The sequence below is a fragment of the Arvicola amphibius genome, chromosome 5, assembly GCF_903992535.2.
Source record: "Arvicola amphibius chromosome 5, mArvAmp1.2, whole genome shotgun sequence".
NCBI lineage: Eukaryota > Metazoa > Chordata > Mammalia > Rodentia > Cricetidae > Arvicola > Arvicola amphibius.
This window is the reverse complement of record NC_052051.1, coordinates 159,849,406-159,866,963: the sequence shown is the minus strand read 5'-3', so window position 1 is coordinate 159,866,963 and position 17,558 is coordinate 159,849,406. Positions and strand designations below refer to the sequence as shown.

The window sequence follows — 17,558 nt, the reverse complement described above, 5'->3', positions numbered from 1 at the left end:
ATTTGGATCCTACTACACATACTGGCTTTGGGGAGGCTTAGCCTGTTTGGATGCTTACCTTCCTGGACCTGGATGGAGGGGGGAGGACCTTGGACTTCCCACAGGGCAGGGAACCCTTACTGCTCTTTGGACAGGAGAGAAGAGGGGAATGGACGGGGGAGGGGGAGGTAAATGGGAGGCAGGGAGGAGGCAGAAATTTTTAATTAAAAAAAAAAGTGGTGGTAAAGTGAGAAGTAATAAGTACTCTACAATAATTCTAGTAATTATTCTCTGAATTATAAAATTATAAAGATAATCTAACCAAATTATACTTTTAGTTAGCATTTTTTTAAAACTCGTTCTTTTTTCAAGACAGGGTTTCGCTGTAGCTTTTGTTCTTTTTCTAGTCTTTCTAAGAAGATAAACCAGAGTTAAAAAACACATAACAAAAGATGTCATAGTAAAGGCATAAAAATCAAACTAGTTTATTCACAAAAAAATATTATCTCAGAAGGCAGTATAAATCTAGTTATGACACAGAGGTCAGGGAAGGTCAACCCAAGAGGCTCATTATGAGGATCATTTCTGAAAACATACAACATAATAGTGCCAATCAGTTTTCAACACTGACTATACAGAAGTCAAGTTCAAAGAAGAAAAATTATGTGTTGGTTCATTGGTTTCGAAGGCCTCATCTTTAGGTGGCTAGCTCAATGAGTTTAGGTCTGTGGCTAAGCAGAAACATCATAAAAGGGCATGGCACCATGACCAACAGATGAGCGCTGACCATCTCCTGGTAGTCAGGAATCAGAAAAACAAGAAAAGGCAAGTGTACCATGGACAAATTGCACCCCTCAAAGGCACGTCCCTCAGAGACTTCCTGCAGTGCAGTCTCAGTTCTCAAGTACTCCCAGTGTTCCATAGTGCACCCTGTTAGCACACAGCCCTTGGGGACATCAAGTTAAAAAAAAAAAAAAAAAAAAAAAAAGGGAAAGTCATTTTGAAAAATAAATACAAAATATAAAGGAACTGTATATAAAAGGCAATCCTTCAAGAGTTTAATGAGTACTCAGTGAAAAAATTAAGATAAAATTCTAGAAAACCAGGAATAAAAGCATGAATAGTAAAAGGTCAGAGATAAAGAAGAAAAGAAAGTATCAACAGCCCTGGGTGCTAGAAGACTATGGGGTAAAGTTCTTAGGAAGAATGGTTTTTCAACTCAGTACAGAGTAAATAGCCAAACTAACAAGCCAGAAAATATTTAAAGACAGTTTTTTTTCCTTTTTTTTTTTTTATTTTGGTTTTTCGAGACAGGGTTTCTCTGCAGCTTTTTTTAGAGCCTGTCCTGGAACTAGCTCTTGTAGACCAGGCTGGCCTCGAACTCAGAGATCCGCCTGCCTCTGCCTCCCGAGTGCTGGGATTAAAGGCGTGCACCACCACCGCCCGGCTCACTGCCCGGCTTTAAAGACAGTTTTAAATATGCTAGAATTCACAAGGTAGATAAGAATACGAAAATTTAGGGATGGTTCCCAGGAAAGGTGGTCCTAATGAAAGAGGAAAGAAGATTAAGAGTAGAAAAATTTGAGTTGTGATATAGACTTACGATGCAGGAAAAACAAACAGTATTTCCAAAGAGAAAAGATATATCACATAAATCCATTTTTTAAATTCTGTGCATACTTATACACATAAATAAGCAACTGAGAACTAGATGAGTCAGCCATAGAAGGGTAGATAAGGAATTTTAACCATAAATCACTTAGTGTGAATTATGTAATTTTCATTGTTCAGAATCAATCTGTGGACAAAGTCAGGTATGAATATAAATATCATCAAACCTCACAAAGCAAAGATTTAAAAAAAACTGGCAAAGGTTAGCCTCAGAAGTAACGGAAAGGAGAAAGGACACTAATATAACACCTAAGGCATGGCTTGTCTGTCTTCTAAATGGGGCCCTGCGGGGTAAAAGGCAATAGTGTCAGCAAGAGCAAAGGTGGCCACAGATATGAAGAGTTAGCAATGTCTACAGGGAGTCAGTCACACAGGAACTAAATACATAAGCAGGTGTCAGAATAATAAACATAATACTGGAAATATATTATTTGGAAATATATGGTGGGCTCCTGAAGAATTAAATTCAGAGATAGACATCTCTGTGAATGGAAACAGGTAGTGAATATCATTAATACTCTATTGCTTTCTATAACTACAGATATTTGTTACTCGAAACAACCATCACTTCTAAAAATGTAAACAATTACTGTATTAACAACATTTTAAAGGATGATTTTTATTTATGTGTCTCTATGTGTGTTTCTGTACGCACTTATGTCATGTATGTATGGGTACCCACGGAGGCCAGAAGAGAGTATATTGGATCCCCTGGAACAAGAGATCTAGGCAGTTGTGAGCTGCCTAGTGCAGGTGCTGGGAATCAAACTCAGGTCCTCTGAAAGAGCATTAAGTGCTTTAAACTGCTGAGCCATTTCTCTAGTCCCTCTAAACCACTTCTAAGTTTTCAAATGAATGTCAAAAGAATGGAAATTCATGTGTATTAGAGACTATTATTTATTTTCAGTTGACTGACTTTAAGCCATTAGGTGACTCCCTATTCTCCAATGGCAAAGCTTCTTACTGGTGAGGGTGCCATGCCCAGCATATGCACAAAAGAAGGCCTGACTTAGGCTTTCCACTGAAGATAAATGGTCCAAGGGCCAGGATAAAATAGATTTATACTGGTTTCGCTCCACAGATGTCATCAATGTCTTTTGGCACTATGAGGAAATTCACATGGCCTAACAGCTCCTCTATCTCAAGATGTCTGTGTCCATAATCGCCCTTGTCCCCAGAAGGTGAACTGAACATTGGACCTCACAGATCACCTGCTGAATTTCTGAGAGAGCTCAGAATGGCAGTGCATGAAAAAAAAAATCAACTCTTAAGTTATCAAGTGCCAATTATAAACATAATTGCAAAGAAAAATGCAGATTATCTTAGAACTATCCAATTAACTTGAAAACAGAGTTCTGAAGGAAATAAACTACAATATCAACTGTAAAAAAACATATTTTACTCTATAGTCACAGTGTAAACAGACTTCTTACATATGATAGAAATAAAACTAAGCAAAAAATTACATGTAAGAACTTTAAATTAAATTACTTTGGTAACACATAAAAAGTAAAATAATAGAATCCAAAAAAGACTATAAAAATGATCCTAAATATATTAGAAATCTATAAAAGCACATAAATTATGAACACAGTAGGAAAACTTCAACAAGAAATATCTTGTGGAATACTGAAAGTGCTTCATGATGTATACAGAAAAATGTGAAAAATATGTATATTAATTACAGGAAATATAAAACATTTGTATATGAATAATTTATAATTAATATGAGACAGTAATGAGTGCTTCTGTTTATCAAAAACACATACACAATTAGTATATGAGACACTTGTCTTGAACTGCTCTCTTTACAACTCTGAAACCTGGACAATGAAAAAATATTTTTAGAACTATATTTAGGATATGGTAAGATGACTCAGAGGGTAAAAGCACTTGATGTACAAGCTTGATGATCCGAGTTCCATCCCTAGACCCCATAAAAGAGGAAGAAGAAAATAGACTTCACAAAACTGTCTTCTCACCTCTCAACCCACACTATTATGCACATACACACACACACACCAGAGGCACATCCCCCACAGACACACACCCACATCATCACCCCCACACAGAGACACATGACACATACACACACACACACACACACACACACACACACACACACACACACACACTCACACATGGCTAAAGATGACTTATAGCACCATCACCACAAACTGGGCTTTGCAAAGACTGAAGAAGTAAGTAAACAGCCCAGGAGATTACTCCCAGTTGGATCACTAACCAAGCTACACACTGAAACCTGTCTTTCAGAAGCTCAGCTTTATTCAATAACAATTAGCATATTCTGATGGAAATTTAAAAACAAACAGGTTTGTTGAAGATCCTGTGAAGTACTATACAACATTGTTGTAAGCATACAATACGAAGATGGGGATGAAGATTAAATGATAAAAAACACATCTTATGACTACAATGAGAGTACTTCATAGTCTCCAAATTATCTATTTATATGTTACCTATTTAATGACTTGGCACTCACTATTTTTAAAAAACCTAATATAGAAGAAAAGAGATAAATCCAACTGTACACTAACAGAGGAAAAGGAAAAAAAATTTAAATATGACTGCATTTGTAAATACAACCAATCTTAGTTATTATTAAATTATAGAACCAATTTAGTGATGTGGACAAGAAAGAGACTATCTGTACTCGGAAAATATATACTACTGACTAAATATGGGGCTTCATCAAGCTATTTCAACGCTTTGTGCTAAAGCTTCTAAACTATACAATGAGAAAAATAGTTCATAGAGCCAACAATTAGGCCAGTTAATATACTTGAAGCTCCTAGAAAAGTATGTAGTATACGTAGTGCTAAGCATTACTAATTCAAGCCGGGAGGTGGTGGCGCACGCCTTTAATCCCAGCACTCGGGAGGCAGAGGCAGGCGGATCTCTGTGAGTTTGAGACCAGCCTGGTATACAAGAGCTAGCTCCAGGACAGGCTCTAAAGCTGCAGAGAAACCCTGTCTCGAAAAACAAAAAAAAAAACAAAAAAAAAGCATTACTAATTCAAAAAGTATGAGCCACTACAGAAAAGAGATTTACTTTTTCTTACAATTTTATTATTATATATTTAAAATATTTTATCGGGCTGGTTTTGGCACATGCCTTTAATCCCAGCTCTGGGAAGCAGAGGACGGCAGATCTTTATTGAGTTTGAGGTCAACCTGGTCTACATCATGAGTTGCAAGCTAGTCAAGGCTACATGGTGATGCCTTGACTCAAAATAGACAGACAGATGACGGAGAGACAGATAGTGGATGAAGGGACAGAAGGATGGATAAGTGCCAGATCTAAATAAAATGTTTCACTGGAGGCTGGAGAAATGGTTTAGTGATTAAAAGCAACTTTCACTCTTAAAGAAGAGCAGGGTTTGATTCACTGCACCTGCATGGTAACTCATAATCATCTCTAACTCCAGTTCCAAGGGATTAGTCACCCTCTTCTTACCTCTGTGGGCACCAGGCATGCATGTCGTTCAGACACATACTTGAAGGTAAAACAGTCACACACATAAAATATGTAAACCTAGTGCGTATGGTGGAGGTTGTACATGTGCCACAGCATATGTGTGGAGGTCAGCGGATGGCACTACTGAATCAGTTCTCTCCTTTCCCCTTTGCTGGGCCATTTCTCTAGCTCAGTAGAATATTCAAAAGTGAAAAAGAATCAGACAATTTCTACCGTCTAACTAAAAAGTACTTGCTGTCATACACACAATTTTTTGAGTAATAAAGTTTAGCCATTCCTTGGTATCAGCAATAGACTAGTTCTTAGACTCTCACAAATACCAAAGCCTGTAGACAGAGAAATCCCTTATAAAAAGTCTTGTGTGTAACTTAAAAGCTCTCTAAGTCACAATGCCTGAATGCTGTTGTATGTGGTTGTCATGCAATACTGTTAAGGAGAATGATAAGAAGAAAAGGCTACAATTGTTCAGTACAATTACGTCTTGTTGAGTATTTTTAACTCTTGGTTGTTTAAATTCACGAACATGAAACCCACAAACATAAAAAGATAGCTGCACACATATGTTGAAAATTAAAAGCTAATTAATATAAAATATTTGCTAGACTGATAACTGTTTATACCCACCTGCCAAGTATAATCCTTTATAACTTCTGAAGGCATTGGAATTACAAGGAGATTCTGAAGAATAAAAGCAGCCTGAAAATTAAAAACACAAAATGTCAATACTGCCATCTCGTTGTCATCTTTGAAATAACCAAATGCTGTAACTAAATAACAGAGATTGCAATTAGTCCATGATACACGTTAAGAGAGCCTCACGAGATCTCATAGACCGCAGTTCTTGTTAGCTGATCACTGAGCTAGGTGATGAGCACACTATGGTCAGCTATACACACGGAGAGATCCTCACGAGATCTCATACACCACAGTTCTTGTTAGCTGATCACTGAACTAGGTGACGAGCATATAGTATATAGTGTATATATAGAGCATATAAAAACTGTCATTAGAAAATGTATTTTTTACTATTTCAAAATATAGCTTCATACAGAAAAATAATTAGTATAAACCATTCTAGAATCATTTAAGAAACATAATCTCTTCATATCCCTTCCTAGGGTTAGACACAGAGAGCAAACACTGGCTTCTCCCTCCTCAACTGTCTCCTCTCTCATACAAACAATTCTTGAAGCACAAAGGTTCGTTTTACCTATCAGAATACAAGATGACAGAATGAAATAATCATACAAATATAAGACTTGATTTTCTTTTAATGAAAGAATATGGTATAATTCTAATGAAAGAATAACAAGAATTTGTGAAATTCTAAGAGTAAAATGTCCATCCATCTTCACTGAAGTCAATTTTAAAAGTTTGAAATTAATGAAAAAAATCCATAGATTTAAGAATTCCCACTTGAAATTATGACAGCAACTACTAACAAGAAGACTGGCTGTATGCATTTGCCACTGGATATTGGCTAGTGGTGGACCAGGAGCTGCTGATTTCTTCAGAAACCTCTGAGAACTATTTGTTTCATTTTTAAAGCTATTGGTATGAATTATCACTTTGACAGAAGCAGCAATAAAAAGAAACCCCGAACTGGAGCTGACAAGATAGCTCCATGTGTAGAGAAAGTTGAGGGGAGGCCTGGTGACAAAAGTTTGCTCCCTAGACTTTGGAGATTTGTCCTCGGATGTCCACAGGCACACACATGCACAAATAAAAGACATAAGCAAGTAAATAATTTTAAGAATGCAAATTACATCGGTGTTTATTTTCTTCCCATATTATTGACATATATGTGAAATGTTATTTTCAAAATGCTTTTTTATTAATAAAGGTTTATAAACACTAAAGACCTATACATGTTGAGTAAAAACAACTTTTCTATAAATCACTTTTCAATGTTCACATTAAAATATATTAGCAAGAGGGCTCATCTGGTAAAGGCATTTGCTGCCAAGGCTGAATTGTAACCCAGATGGAAACAAAGGGCTGGCTCTGGAAAGCTGTCCTCTGACCTCTACAGTACAACATGTGACTGCACAAGCATACTGCATATGCATGCACATATATGCAAAATAAATAAATGTTTAATGCAAAAATGTAAAATATTCTGCCTTAATTTTATCAGAATAAATGACCTGAATTTTCACTAAGAATTAATAACTTTTCATTTAAATATTTTGTAAGCAAAATAAATAATGTTTTTTTATCAGCCCACCCTGCTAACTGGCAAGTCTAGTGAGGTTTACCGCAATAGACTACTATGACACAAAGGCAGGTGGGATTGGGATGCTAACACAGACATACCTCCCGGCGTACCATACTGCATTCAGACTGATCAAGAAGAATGTTCACCACAGTTCCCCAGAGTCCACCAGAAATATTCTGACAACTGTTTGCCAAGGCCACACAGCCAGTTTCAATAGTAGTCAGTGCTGATCCCAGTCCCAGTGAGGTGAATCTCACCTGTCACGTAAAGACAGAGATATCAAATCCAAGGATACTCTTTCAGAGCATGAGGTCATCCTTCTGGTAAAAGGAAGTGTTCGAACTCTATAAACGAGACATTGGTTTTACATTCCTACACACTACACGACACTCAGAAAATGTGACCTACACATCTGTGAATGTGGCACTGGCTTCACATTCCTATATACTAAAGGACACACAAAAACAGGGTCTTACATGTGTGTGAATACAGCTTTGGCTTTACATTCCTACATACTAAAGATACACAGAAAGGGTGTCCTACATGTGGGTGAACTGACTTTACAGAAATTCTGTATCAAGGTTGGGAAAAAAATTAATGACCTAAAAAAAAAAAAAGTAGACTATAACCAATTGTCAAATGAGGGTAAACTAAATAGGTATAAGTAAGCATTAAAGCAATTATAATTTACAAGGTTTTTTCAAGAAAAAGGAGAAGATATGTGGTTATATTTACTGAACATGATTTCTATCCATTCCTCATTTATAAAAAATACCCATTTATTTTTTTCTATTTTTTCTTAAGTTATTAATATCTTCTGCAAATAAATAGTTTTGACTTTTTAATACTTTGTTTAAAAATTATGTAGCTGAGTTACATTTCTTTCTAGGGCATGCAGTGTTTTCTCAAAAGTTATTTTAGGAAAAGGAAATTCCAAAGAAGCTTAATTTGGCACAATAATGGTAGTCAAACATAACTGCTATTTAAGTAATAGTTTGGTGCATTTATGAGTTTTAACCCAAAAGTACAATGACAATTTTCAGTGACAATTACAGGATAAAAATAACATAGCCATAAAATAGTCAAGTAAGAAGGCTAAGTACAAAGCTCCTAAAACTATACCAAGTTCAGATCAAGTAACCATTCTACAAATCAAGATTTTAATAAGATCTACTATTTCTTACTCAATATCATTGAATAAATGACTAAAACTACAACAATAATATGAATTTTGTATTAAAATAGCACTTAAGTATTACTAGGCAAAATACCTAAACAAACAGGGGACGCCTGGTGTTTGGTTCATGTTAGTACTTTTGCCAGATGTTAGCTGCCTGAAAGGAGCCTTTAGGCTCTACGGATTACAACCTATGCTATCTCTCAGGGTAAATTACAAGCAGTAAATTTTTTGCTTCAATAGACTGAAGGAGAAATAAGTACAGAGAATTAAGGAAATATTTTAAGGTTAATATGAGGTTAGCTTGGGACAGCACTACCTATCTGCTGGCAGAGTAAATTCAGGACACTCTGGCTCTCTCTCTAAGAGCTATGGCTCAACAACTTCAGACATGCAGTAATTCTTGTCCTTAGCATCTGTGAATGTCCCAATGGACAAATGCCTAAATGCCTAAACACTTACACTGACCAACTGTCTGCCAAAGAATATAATTATAGGAGGGAAGACTTTTAAGTTTAGACAAAGACCTGGTTGACAGAATATGGGTATTGACTGTGATTACTTTCTTGCTGGAATCACACATTGCTGGGACAAGTCATCTAATACACCAGTGCATAGAGGAAATTGTGTCCAGGAATTGATTAATACACTGCTGGGACTTGAGGGATAAATCCCACCGTAGGGGAGCACTATGGCTTCACAGGGGATTTACAATAAGAATAATGACTATTGGTAAAACAAATATTCCCACTGCCTTGTATTTGGGCCTCCTCCATCAGAATGAGTGATCCTGGTGGGTAAACTGGGTAAGCTTCAAGATTTGTCAGCTAAATTGTCACTGCATAATCCTACGAACCACAGTAGCTACACACCGAGTGGTAGGAAAGTAGGGCTGATAACATTTCTCTAGCGAACGCTGTCACTCACAGTATAAGACAAAGGGACAGGGAGCCTGTCACCCATGGTATAAGACAAAGGGAGAGGGGGCCTGTCACCCACAGTATAAGGCAAAGGGAGAGGGGGGCCTGTCACCCACAGTATAAGGCAAAGGGAGAGGGGGGCCTGTCACCCACAGTATAAGACAAAGGGAGAGGGGGCCTGTCACCCACGGTATAAGACAAAGGGGTAGGGGGCCTGTCACCCACAGTATAAGACAAAGGGAGAGGGGGCCTGTCACCCACAGTATTAGACAAAGGGAGAGGGGGCTGTAACCACAGTATTAGACAATGGGCTTTGGCTTTAAGTGTTCATGTATTTGCTTCCTCAGCATATACACTTGCTTTGAAACCTCATTTCTTTCATTCCTATTTCTTCCCTTGGGACTAGGACTTGGAAATGAGACTAGAACCGTATGACTAGTCTACCCTCAGATAGAGATACATAATTTCTGTGTTTCACAGTCTCCTAGCTGAATTGAGAATAAATTCTTTCCTCAGGATGAAATATATAAATTCTCATCTATTTTTATTTAGATAATATTCAAAGCAAACTTTGGACTTCACAATTTAAAGTTGATACTGCAGTGGGCTAAGATTGTTTTGTTTTTATTTTAGGGGTGTTTTTTTATCTGTTTACAGAGATTAACGTACTTAATCGAAAAGATAAGGATACAGATTTTAATGGAAGAGAGATGGAAAGTTAAGTTGAAAAATTTCCCCCAAAATCTCAGTGGAAGCTTTAATTTCCAATGTGACCTGTTTGGAAATAAGGCTTCCTCAAGATAATTAACATGAAATGAACTCTTAACAATCATGCCCTACCCACAACCAGACCTGTGACTTCCTGACAAATATATAGTGAAAATCCTGTGGAAATTCTGCAAAAAGACAAGCATATGACAATGAAAATAAGAGCCTTCTCCAGAGCACGACAATGCTGGTACACAACCTTGAACTTTCAGCCACCAAAACTATAAGGCAAGAAGTTCACTTACTACAATAACCCAGTCAAGAGAGTTTCATTATGGCAGCCCGAGTGAAGACAGACATCAAATAAAACATATCAATCACAATAACCCACATTACTACATAAGTATATCTATTATATTTCAGTTGCTTTTCAATCTGGACGTCACAAACTTGATATTCCTCTCTACTGACCTCCGGGTCTCGATCAACCCATAAGGGAATTAGCCAGGCCAACCCCTGCTGTGTAGAAGCATCTTCTTCACTGTGACTACCCAAAGGCAAAAACCAAAGAGGCATCCACTCCTAGAATGAAAACCAAGGACAGAGTACTTCAAGTAAGTTTGGAGAACTTATTTTAACTAAAATTTTGAAGATCAAAATGTAAGAATGTATTTTTGGCCAAAATAAAGAAAAAAAAACTTGGCTTCCCTTAAAACAATTAAAACAGAGGCTTTTCTCCCATGACTTAGCCAAAAACAGAAACAAAACAAAAAAGGCATTTTCTAATGAATGATTTCAGCCAAAATTAATTTTTAAATAAATTCAGACACATATAACTTTCAAGAAATGTTACAACCCTAAATAATCATTGTCTTAAATATTTTACTTTCATTCTTTGTGTGTGTGTGACATATGTGTGCAGGTGCCTGCAGACAAGATCCCCGTATCCCTTGGAGCTGCAATTATATGTGGCTGTGAGTCACTCATTGTGGGTGCTGAGAACAAACTCAGATCCCCTGGAAGGGCAGCAAGCACTCTTCACCACTGAGTCATCTCTCAAGCACCCACCCCCAAGCAAATAATTCTTGTTGTCTTATTTACAAATCAAAAATAATATTTTCATGTGGCAAGCTCAGAGGCTTGAAATGTATTAGACATAGTCCATCAAGCAATAGTTCAGATGATGACAGCTTGTGTTTTTCTTACTGAGCTTGGTGCCTGTGACATCATTTCATGGGACAAATGAAGCAAGCAAAGAACTGTGCTCTTCGTAACACCTTTGCCCATAAAGGACATAGCATTTCCTCCACGTTCCACATAAAACGAAGTAATGACCTAGAAAGCAAACATAAGGAATTTTATGGTGGTTTAACACTTAAGGGTGTATAACAGGAAGTATCTTTCTCCTAACTTAGTAATCAAATATTAGCCACATAAATTTGTAATAGTCCCATTAATTAATTTAATAGTAATTACAGTAGCAAATTTTACCATAGCTAAAAATGTTTTCAACTTTGGGATTTGTTTGAAGAATATTTAGTTAGTATCTTACCAAACATTTTTTAAATTTACAATATGAATACAGTATTACTAAGTGCTGTAGCATTTTTAATCAAAATTTCTTAAATATGTAGTTAAAGAGTATATGCAATATTACTAGTTCTACAGAACTCTCTGACTACCAAGGTTATGCTAAACTTTACTAAATACAAATAGAAAGTTTCTTTATTTCTGAGTGATCTTAGATTTCTATTGCTCACTTGAGATTCTACTTATTACTTCAAACACTGGTCCTCATTTTGTTTCTTTTCCACACAGCAGAAAGCTCTGACACTTCTCCAACAGGAACAATACAGTAGTATTTCTCTTGTGAAGACACACTCTTAACTTAGCAACTGAATCAGGAAAGTCCTGATGTTTGACTTAGAACACTCTCTCAAATATGTGTCAATTGTTTCAGAGAATTTCTGTATGGATCATGTATTGTTCCCCAAACAGAACCCGATGTGGGAGTCCCCTCTGTGTGCTGCGATTGCCATTAATGAATAAAGAAACTGCCTTGGCCTGTTGATAGGACAGAACTTAAATAGGTGGGCAAGACAGAACTGAATGCTGGGAGAAGGAAAGAGTCAGAGAGAGATGCCATGCAGCCCCCACTGCTGGAGACAGACACGCTGAAACTTTGCTGGTAGGGCATGACCTCATGTGATGCATAGCTTAGTAGAAATGGGTTAAATTAAGATGTAAGAGTTAGCCAGTAAGAAGTTAGAGCTAATGGGCCAACCAGTGATTTAAATAATATGGTTTCTGTGTGATTATTTTGTTTCTGGGTGGCCGGGACAACAAGCAGGCCCCCTCCTCCTACAGAACTTGGTAACTCACTATCAAGTGACTGCAAAAAATAACTCTAGGTTACTGACTTAAAGTTTAAAAATTCAGTAAGACAAAAGTATTTCTAAATATTCCATACTTAATATTTTTTAAATGATGTTGTGTTTAGGCCACATACATTTGATGGAAAATTCTGCTGTAAATTTTGGAGCCAATACAACTACAAGTCCTAGCTAAGGCCTCGCTGCTCTATTCAAGGAAAACTCTACACAGACCTATCCACCTCACCTCCTGGGGTTCTTTCATATTTGTTGTTTGTTTGTTTGTTAGTTTGTTAAATTTGTTTCTTCAACTCATGCAGCAAAGGAAATCACATGTAAAATATACATCAGAAATAAGCAAATATTAGAAATTTGCAAAAGGCAAACATCAGATCTACTCTACAGAAACAATAAGACTTGACAATGGGAGGATGGCTCTTTCAAGAAGGAATCGGCTTCAGTAACAGAGGAACCATTAATCAGATCAGTGGGACCAACAATGATTGTTGTTATCTACTCATATAGTTTCACGTTCCCTTAATCATATGTTTAGACAGTGTACAATGAAGAGACTCATTCACCTAAGTAACTAAGCAAAAAGTCCTAAAATAAATGTAACTCAGCTATAATTTCTAATAAAAGTGACTTCTTGACATTAAGTTCTTATCAGTAAATATAAAGACATACACATTTTTCTCCTTATTTTCAATGAAGCATAAAGCAAGCATCTTTTTATTCCAAACCAGCACTTATTAATCAAAATTTTCATAACTATGAAACATTAGAAAATGGGGATATTTTTATCTATTCCTTGGTTAATAAATTTAGCTAATACATATTATATCAAGATAACTAACTGAGAAGGAAGCTATTGTCTTCTGACTGGATGTGTTACTTAGAATTAAACACTTTATTCTCCAATATCATGAATAGCTAATTTTGACTTCTAGAATTGAAGGACAGGTATGATCAGCAATCCTTCTTACATTATCTTAAAAACAAAAGTACATCCAACTGTTTCAAATATAAACAGAACATTTAGCCGCTCTTCACACTGTAATTCCTCTCCTATCCCTGATCTGTAGATATATAAATAAATAATTTGTCTTAAAGAAAGGCAGGGTAGTGCTGAAGAGATATCTCAGTGGCCAACTTCTAGCACCCACATCAGGCAGCTCCAATAACTCCAGTTTCAGAGGTTCTGTCACCCTCTCTGGGCTCCTACACACTTGCATGCAAACATGCTAAATATTATTTTAAAAAATAAATAAAAGCAGATATGTGCCATAAAAATTACACAGGCTTTTTAGTATAAATCACATTATAATTAAAACTGTAATTTAGGTACTTTTAGATTAAATTATATTTTAAATCCATGAGTGAAGCTATATTAAAAAAATTATTATAAAAAATTCTTTAGCTAATACACTTGTATAAAATTATCATATATTTCTGATAGTAAACACCTTATAGCGTGGAATAATTACAGAGAAAGATTCTACTATATCCTTTTGGTATGTGTATTTAAGAAGCACTGTATTTTATTAAGGAGGCTACAGTAAAATTTGTACTGAATTTTATACTACTGAAATTTTTTTAGCACTTTCAAGTCTTTCTTTAAAAATAGAAGATAGTTGTAGGGAAAAACAAACTGTAGATAACAATCACTGTGCTAAGCATTTAAATAGCCACTGAGGAGTGGAAACATGTAAAACAAAAATTATATGTTAAATAATAGTGGTATATGTAAGCTTCTATAGGTAAATGGTCATAGACCAGCAAATCATATTTGTCACATAGCTATGAGGAAAAGAAGGCTTATTAAAGGACGGAAGGAAGCAAGTTAAACCTTAAACTCTATGCAGTGATTGCTATCCACAAAAGATAGGCACTGAAAAGTTTTCTGAGTGAACAGCCAAATCTAACAGAAAATTCAGAATGTTAAAAAAAAGAGAACAGAAATAACACTCAAAATATAAGATTATCAAAATTCTTAACATAGATATGGGTTTTTAACACACCGGTTTAAAAAAACTGAGGGCAAAAAGTTGGATGGGTAGAGAAGGAGTGGGAGGAAGTTTGGGGACTGAGCAAATAGAATCAAAATACATTGTATAAAATCATAAACAATAAAAAGATTGAAAGCATAAAAATAAAAGACAATATATCTAGGTATTAAAAAAACACATTAATCTTAGAAGTGCATAGCCAACTTCTAATAGTGAAAGTGCAAGAGAATCCACTCCTGACAGTTCCATGAAGACTCTTAGACTTCCTAATTCCAGAATAATCTCAGAAAATTCTGCTAAGACTTCCGTCAGCTGGGCATGTGCACACATGCAAGACTGCCAGTACCACAGAGAAGATCAGAGAAGATGATGGTTCCTTCCTTTATAACACTAACAAACATTACCACTGGTGAGATAATGTTAAAAAAAAAAAAAAAACTGGAGAGGGCTGGAGAGATGGCTCAGAGGTTAAGAGCACTTGCTGCTCTTCCAGAGGTCCTGAGTTCTGTTGCCAGCAACCACATGGTAGCTCACAACATCTATAATGAGAACTAGTGTTCTCTTCTGACCTGCAGGCATAATGTAAGCAGAACACTGTATACATAATAAATAAATCAATCTTAAAAAAAGAAAAAAAATGGAGAAAGTATAATTTATATCTGGATAGCAGGAACTATAGATGCAGCAGATAATTAAGAAATGAATAATAGATTGTGAAAATTTAGATAAAAAATTTTAATTCTGAAAAAATATGCTAATACAAACATAAAAATATTCTAATTACATAATTATAGATCTACTAAAAAGTCAACATAATCTTCCGAAATAGAACATCCTAGGCATGAATAATTTCATAAACAAAATCTATCAATAAGTGAAGAATTAAAAGCATTTGATTAGAAACTGGAAACAAGGTAGATGAGTACAGAGAGTGAATAAATAAAAATTAAATTTTCATAAATCAATATAAATGAGAAAAAAATTTATATATATATAATCCTCATTCTCACCACAAGGCAATAAAGTTCACAGCAACACAAACATCAAAACACTAAATGTAATTCATTGTTATAGTATGTAGATTATGATAAAAAATTTCAAACCCCACCTACAAGCAACCAAATGAATAAATGTCCTAAGGATACTGTTGAAAGAAACCAATCCAAACAAATGGTTCCATTTGCACATTAAAAAGTTTAGAAAATATTTTGTACACAGACATGAGTTACACAGTGAAACTATTAAGAATGAAGTGAGCTCCCAAGGTCCCGATGAGGAGCAGAAGGAGCGAGAACATGAGGGAGAAAGTCAGGAACGAGAGGGGTGCGTTCACTCATGGAAACAGTGGGACAGAACTAATGGGAGATCACCAACTCCAGTTGGAATGGGACTGATGGATCATGCGACCAAACCCGTCTCTCTGAGTGTGGCCAACAGCGGGGGCTGACTGAGAAGCAAAGGACAATGGCTCTGGGCTCTGATTGTTCTTCATGGACGGGCTCTGTGGGAGCCTTCTCAGCTTGGTCGATCACCTTCCTGGACCTGGGGGGAGTTGGGAGGACCTTGGTCTTAGCATAGAGTGGGGAACCCTGATGGCTCCTTGGCCTTGAGAGGGAGGGAGGGGAGGTATGGGTGGAGGGGAGGGGAGGGAAGGGGGAGAAGGAGGGGAGGGAAGGGGGAGAAGGAAGGGAGGGAGGGGGGAGGAGGAGGGAAGGAGATGGAAATTTTTAAATATAAAAAAAAAATAAACCATGAGAAAAAAAAAAAAGAATGAAGAAGAGAAAAAGAGTACCAAGAATCAAAAGCCTTTGGGAAAGGTTTCCAAAATGAACATGTTTGATGTTGTCAGAATTGTCAGCTAGGTTATATTGGGAGACTTGAGGGCAATCAAGTGGGTTTTAATTATGTATTAACTCACTGGGATAGTTGTTTAATTTTGTGTATTTTCCAGTTATGTATTATGTTTCACAATTTACACATTTTAAGCAGGACTGGTTAGATGGTTTAGAAGTTAAAGGTGATTGCTACCAAGCTTGGTGAGCCAAGTTCAATCTTACGACTCACATGGTACCAGGAAAGAATCCGATGGTCACACCTGTGCTGTGGCATGCGTGATCCCCACCCAATCCTGCCCCAACACCCAGATAAAGTCAGAACAAAACCTTAGCAAGCTAAATGAAATAAGTGAAAAAAACAAATTGCTTCCATAAAGAGACTTAGGATAATTCTTAGTTTTTCTTCAAAATAAAAATATGCATAAATAAGCTCAAATTTGTTACACGTTTACTGTACTATAATCTATCTTAAATATAACAATATAAACTATATTTGTTCCTGACATGGATATAAGAAAAATGATTAATAAACAGTATCTGGGTGCTAGAGTTATCATTCTAACTTACCTCCAGGAGGCCAGACAAGTACTTCCCACAAATCTCAAGTGGCTTTGAGAGAAGAGAGTGTGCACTCCAGCCAGGGACAGCAGTGAGGTGAGCCATCCCTCCTAAGGTCCGCTCCAAGGCAGGCAAGCCATAGAAATGAGGAGCATCTGTGACTCGGAGGCACTGGAGCAGCTTCAGAGACAGCTGGGTTTGGAAGACGTAAAAAAGTTCCAAGCATTTCCTAGTCATAGAAAATGAGGAAAACCACAGTAAGGGGCAGGGTGCTGTCTTGGCTGCTGAGGTTTCTGATGGTGCACTACATTAGAAATGTATGAATTAGACAAGACGGTAGAAAATATTCCTTGTGAAAATAAGATTTTTCAAAGGACTCATAGAAAAAGTATCAACAAAGATAATGCAGGAGAAATAAAGTAACAAGTATGCTGAAAATAATATGTAAGTAGATATTAGCACTGCCACCTTAAAAAGCCAAAATTAAAAAATACACATTTCATGAATTTAACTTGCATATATTAATATTACACTTAAATCACTGTCATAAAAGTATTTTCATTTAATTAAAATTCACCTTTTTCCCAAAAAATCTAAACATATAAGCAAAACT

General features: G+C 36.3%; 1 protein-coding gene across 3 annotated transcripts in view; it reads right to left on the bottom strand.

The window, feature by feature from the left end:
• The window catches only part of Rttn (rotatin), a 141,658-nt gene that overhangs the window by 49,723 nt on the left and 74,377 nt on the right, over nucleotides 1-17,558 (bottom strand). For all 3 annotated transcript variants that reach the window (XM_038330131.1, XM_038330132.1, XM_038330133.1), the window contains exons 28-32: nucleotides 16,955-17,174; nucleotides 11,378-11,506; nucleotides 10,643-10,753; nucleotides 7,465-7,623; nucleotides 5,773-5,844 (exon numbers count right to left, since the gene is read on the bottom strand). In XM_038330131.1, coding sequence (XP_038186059.1) covers nucleotides 5,773-5,844; nucleotides 7,465-7,623; nucleotides 10,643-10,753; nucleotides 11,378-11,506; nucleotides 16,955-17,174 — 691 coding nt within the window. The remainder of the gene's footprint in view (nucleotides 1-5,772; nucleotides 5,845-7,464; nucleotides 7,624-10,642; nucleotides 10,754-11,377; nucleotides 11,507-16,954; nucleotides 17,175-17,558) is intronic.